General features: G+C 39.4%; 1 protein-coding gene across 1 annotated transcript; it reads left to right on the forward strand.

The window, feature by feature from the left end:
* The first annotated feature begins 231 nt into the window (after positions 1-231).
* On the forward strand, positions 232-5,550 carry LOC149414325 (uncharacterized). Its single transcript, XM_089644135.1, has 3 exons — positions 232-268; positions 1,960-2,657; positions 5,056-5,550. The coding sequence occupies exons 1-3, from the start codon at positions 232-234 to the stop codon at positions 5,548-5,550; spliced, it is 1,230 nt and encodes a 409-aa protein (XP_089500261.1).
* Positions 5,551-6,006: the final 456 nt, after the last annotated feature.

A 6,006-nucleotide genomic window follows, 5' to 3' on the forward strand; every position in this document is an offset into this window, starting at 1 on the left:
CGATCAGCCTTACAACCTGACTGGAGGCTTCTGGAGTCAACACGAGGACGCTGCTCATGGTCCTTCGCCGGATTGCACCAGCAATCATCACCCAGGCCACCACAGGAGAAATCAGCAATCATCACAGCAAGCACCAAAGTTAAGTCAATCCTTTCAACTTTCCCTCCTCACTGTGTTAATACTTTTGCTGTTTCTCAATCATAACAGGCACGAATCTCTAATCATCTGACAATGGCGGACAACCTGAAGGCTCTCATAGCCAGAAGGGGTCAGATCAAAGGGCTGATAACGAAGTTACAGTCATTGTTAGATAAAGACCAAACGGATCCGTCAATCATCCTAGTCCGATTGGCAAAAATCGAACCGTTGCATGATTTATTCATGGAAATTCAACTTAGGACGGGTTGTTTCGGAGAATTTGAACAATTCATCAAATTTCAACGTTAAATTTTCGGTTTCTGTGAAAGTTCTATTCAAGTTCTGTTTTTATATCATTATAGGCTAGTTGCTTGATAGAACTGAAACAAAAACAGAACTTGAAAAAATCTTTCACAGAACTTGAAAATGAACGTTGAAATTTGATGAATTGTTCAAATTTCCCGAAACAACCCGTCCTTAGAATCAGTATGTGTGATGAAAGTTTGAATTTCAATTCGGATGATGAGACCGATCGCTTTGAAACAATATATTTCAAGGCCATCTCCGAAGCAAAATCGCGTCTGACGATCGATTCCAAACTTAATTCACATCAATCACAATTAAATATAAATTCCAAAATTCAATTACCAATTTCGAAACTACCTACTTTCTCCGGAACATTCTCTGAGTGGACTTGTTTCGAAGAATCTTTTCAATCATTAATTGAAACAAACCATGAATTATCTGCAATTCAGAAATTTCACTATCTTAAATCGTGCTTAGCCGGAAACGCTTCCAAATTATTAACATCTCTGGAAATCTCATCAAATAATTATCATATTGCATGGAATTTATTAACAGATCGATACGCAAATAAACGCTTAACAATTAAAACCACATCCAAGGTATATACAATGTTGCAAACATTAAATTTGAATTTTCCAAAGAAATTCAAGCTTTTTTAGATCAAATTTTAATTAATTTACGGGCTTTGAAAAATTTAAACCTACCTACAGAACATTGGGATGCCTTACTAATTCATTATTTATCAAAAAAACTTGATCCAATTACATCTCGTGAGTGGGAACGAATTCCTATTCCAGAACCAAATACTTACGTTCATTCTATGGAAAAATTCATAAAGTTTTTAACCGATAAATCTAATATGCTTCAATCTATTCCAAAGTCATCTGTAACAGCTCATAAATCTGATAACATTAATAGCAAAAAACCAAATTTCACTTTTGTAACATCTCCAAATTATTGTTGCAATGTCTGTTCTGAAAATCAAACTATCCATCAATGCCCTAAACTTCAGAAAATGACTCTTCAAGACAGAATAAATGCATCTAAGACTTTTAAATTATGTTACAACTGTCTAGGAAAGGGTCACTCTTACGAACAATGTCAAAGCAAATTCCGTTGCAAAACATGTAACAAAAAACGTCACACTCTGTTTCACAAAGAAGTTCAAACTGAATCTGAACAAAGTTCAATCATCTCCGCTACATCCATGGCAAACGAATCTCATGCCTTACTATCTACATACTGTTATTCTCAATGTGAAGAATGCGCAAGGACATTTCATCCAGGCCAGAGCTTTACTCGATTCTGGCAGTCAAAGCAACTTCATTACCACAAAATTAGCTACGCAGCTAGGCGTTCAGCTAATAAAGTCAGATAGCCCAATTACTGGAATAACCGGCTCATCATTCAACAATAATTTCAAAACTAATATAACCATTGCTTCACAATATAAAAAACGTTTTGTAAAACAATTATCTTGCATCTGTTTAAATGAAATTACTCCAAACATTCCAGTACACAAGATCACTATCAACGCAACAGCTACGATCCCATCACACATGAAGCTAGCAGACCCAACCTATCATGAACCTGCATCAATCGACATCCTTCTTGGCTGTGACATGTTCTGGAGTTGCCTAGAACAAAGGCGAACAAACATCTCAGGAATGCAACTTCAACAAACCGCTTTCGACTGGGTAATTACACACACCGACACACCAGCTAACGAAGGTATTTCTTTATTTTCCATTAAAGACAACAATGCCCTTCATGATCTCATGACTAAATTCTGGCATATGGAAGAAAACCTTTCTCATCCACCTCAGTCCTTAGAAGAAAAGGCTGTCGAATCCCACTTCATTGACACACATTACAGAAATGAAGACGGTAGATTCGTCGTGGCGCTTCCGCTCAAGGGAAACCCACAAAACTTGGGTTCTTCGCTAAACGCAGCTACAAAACGATGGCTCTCCGTTGAACGGAAACTCTCACCTCCATTACAATTGCAATACTCTGAATTCATGAATGAATATATTCAACTAAACCATATGTCTGAAATATCTATTAAGGACAACACTTCATCCTCTAACCATCATTTCTACTTACCTCACCATTCTATTCTACGTGAATCCAGTGAAACCACCAAACTGAGGGTCGTGTTTGATGGATCTGCGAAAACCTCCTCAGAGCTCTCTCTAAATGACATCCTCATGGTTGGACCGACCATTCAAGATGATCTCCTTTCAATAATCCTACGTTTCAGAACTTACAGATATGTAATATCCGCGGACATAGAAAAAATGTACCGTCAGATCTTAATAACTCCCAAACATCGTGATTTACAAAGAATTGTTTGGTCAAACCCATCTTCAAACAAATTGTCTCATTTCAGACTCAACACAGTTACGTACGGTACGGCATCAGCTCCGTATTTAGCGACAAGGTGTCTACGGCAACTAGCACTGGATTCACAAGAATCGTCGCCAGACGCAAGTTAGCGCATCCTACATGACTTTTACGTCGACGATCTCCTTACAGGAAGTAATGATTTTGAGACAACGCTAAAACTCAAGTAAAGTATAAACTCTATATTAAGTTCTGCCTGTATGAATCTACGAAAATGGAAATCCAATGACGACAATCTCATCGCAGACGAAAAATCCCTCAATCAGTCTGTCGATTCGACATTACTGGGAAAATCTGAAACCTCCAAAACACTCGGTCTGAGTTGGAATTCTACTCTGGATACACTTAGATATCAACCTGCCACATCATCTGTAAATTCATCTATAACTAAAAGAAATCTTTTGTCACAAATAACGAAACTATTCGACCCTCTCGGTCTAATTGCTCCAATAAATATCACTGCAAAATTGTTCATCCAGGATTTATGGCAATTAAAAATTGACTGGGATTCAGACGTTTCAAGTCATATTCAAACTTCATGGCTCAACTTTCAACATCAGTTGAAAGACATTAATCTAATATCTATACCTAGACATGTACCTACAATTAAGGAATATTCTGAATTACACGGATTCTGCGATTCGTCAGAACGCGCATATGGAGCATGTATTTACATACGGACATTCGAAAACGGCATCTGGATCTGCAGATTGCTATGCGCTCGCTCAAGAGTGGTGCCTCTGAAAAAAATCTCCTTACCTAGATTAGAACTATCAGGAGCTCTTTTATTATCTCAACTCATGAAGAAGGTAACAGACTCATCAACATTTCAAGGATCCACCTCTTACTGGTGCGATTCTACGATAACTCTCGCGTGGATCGCCGCATCGCCCGCACGATGGAAAACCTTTGTCGCCAATCGTGTATCGGAGATTCAAGACACAACCTCTCATGGACAATGGAGACATGTTTCAACCAAACTAAACCCTGCTGATCTCATATCTAGAGGCGTTTCTCCAATGGATCTTGCATCTTGCAACCTCTGGTGGAATTGTCTTCTATGGCTATTTCAAAATGATACACATTGGCCAACTACCATCATCCCAGATTTACCAGAACTTCCGGAACAGAAAACCACTACTCAAGCATTCATAACACAAATACATAACATTGACATCATACTTTACATAAATTGCAAAGAGTAGTAGCTTATTGTATTCGTTTCAAAACCAATGTTCTCCGCAATTTTAAATTTCAAACAACCGCACTAACTGTACTTGAACTAACTACTGCAATGACAACGCTTGTTAAAATAGTTCAAAGGCAATGCTTTGCATCAGATATAAAGGCATTACAGTCAAAATCAAAAGGTCTTTTGTCAAATAGTAAACTTCTCTCATTAAACCCATTTTTAAACTCGGAGAATGTACTGCGCGTTGGCGGACGTCTATCAAATGCAAACTTCACCTATAATCAAAAACATCCTGAAGTTTTACCTTCCAATCACCAGTTGACTAACCTAATTATAAATCATTTTCATCGTCAATTATTAAATGCTGGACCGCAAGCGTTACTCGCATCCATTCGTTTACAATTTTGGCCACTCTGTGGAAGACGCACCATACGCAGTGTTCTTCGTAAATGTATAGTTTTTTTCAGGTCAAACCTACAACAATTCAACCATTAATGGGGAACCAACCGCATTCTAGACTGCAACCAACACGCCCGTTTCTTACGTGTGGTGTTGATTACGCAGGACCTTATTACTCGTACATTAAATCTGAAAATATTCGTAGTAAAATAACTCTCAAGGTTTATTTGTGTATCTTTGTGTGCTTTTCTACCAAGGCAGTTCATCTTGAGCTTGCTACGGATTTATCTACTACGGGTTTCCTCAAATGTTTCAATCGCTTTATCGCACGACGTGGAAAATGTGCTCATATCTACTCAGACAATGCTGGGAATTTTGCAGGAGCTTCAAATGATCTCAGGTCCTTAACCTCTTTTTTGCAGAACTCTTCGACTCAGAATGAATTTTCGGATTTTTTTGGTTCTCATTCTATTCAATGGCACTTTATTCCAGCTAGATCTCCTCATTTTGGCGGATTATGGGAAAGCGCAGTGAAGTCAGCCAAGCATCATTTGACTAGAGTTCTCCGTAACTTGTCATTGACTTTTGAGGAGCTATATACTGTCTTAACGCAGGTCGAGGCATGCCTCAATTCTCGTCCGCTCACTCCCCTTTCCACCGATCCGTCTGACCTCACTCCTCTCACCCCGGGTCACTTCCTTATTGGCGAATCTTTGGTTGCTGCACCTCAACTGGACCTGACCGCTACGAATTCCGGAAGGCTCTCCAGATTTGAACGAACCACTCAGCTCGTTCAACATTTCTGGCAAAGGTGGTCTAAGGAGTATCTATCTCTCTTGCAGGAACGAGCTAAATGGAGGACCAAAACCCCAGACGTGCTGCAACCAGGCCCCTTGGTGCTGCTCTTTGAGGACAACTTACCTCCTACCAAGTGGGCTCTTGGTCGCATTCTAACATTACACCCTGGCACTGATGGCATCACACGAGCAGCTACTGTCGCTACCTCTAAATCGACAGTAACAAGGGCTGTCAACCGGCTCTGTCTACTACCCGTTGACCAGACAACATCACCATCGTCATCATCATCATCATCATCTCTGTCACCTTAGTGACTTTCCTGCAATGACTCTCCAGTGACATTCCCCACAGTGAAACCCAGTGAACTTTACTTTCATCGACTTCATCATGATTTTGTTAACAAACTCAGTTTGTCAAAGCCGGGAGTATTGATTTGAATTAAGATTGAAATCCGGCTCGAAGGACCATGAGCAGCGTCCTCGTGTTGACTCCAGAAGCCTCCAGTCAGGTTGTAAGGCTGATCGGCTTGTGTTGGCTTCTTTCGTTTCACGCCAAGGATTGGCTTGCCGTTGAGATAGATTTATTTATTTATTAATCTTAAGTTAGCTCAGATTGAGAGATTCGCTTCTCATTAAAACACTTGTGTTTTTTCTTGATACGTTTAATATGTCACAAAGAAGAGGGTAGACATTAAAACTTAGAAAGAGAAGCGAGAGTTGGTTGATAATGAATGTTGAAGAATGCTAATGTAGAATTGAATGATAATG

Source organism: Hesperophylax consimilis, chromosome 20 (assembly GCF_061612785.1).
Source record: "Hesperophylax consimilis isolate HC1 chromosome 20, BYU_Hcon_1.0, whole genome shotgun sequence".
Classification (NCBI taxonomy): Eukaryota; Metazoa; Arthropoda; class Insecta; order Trichoptera; family Limnephilidae; genus Hesperophylax; species Hesperophylax consimilis.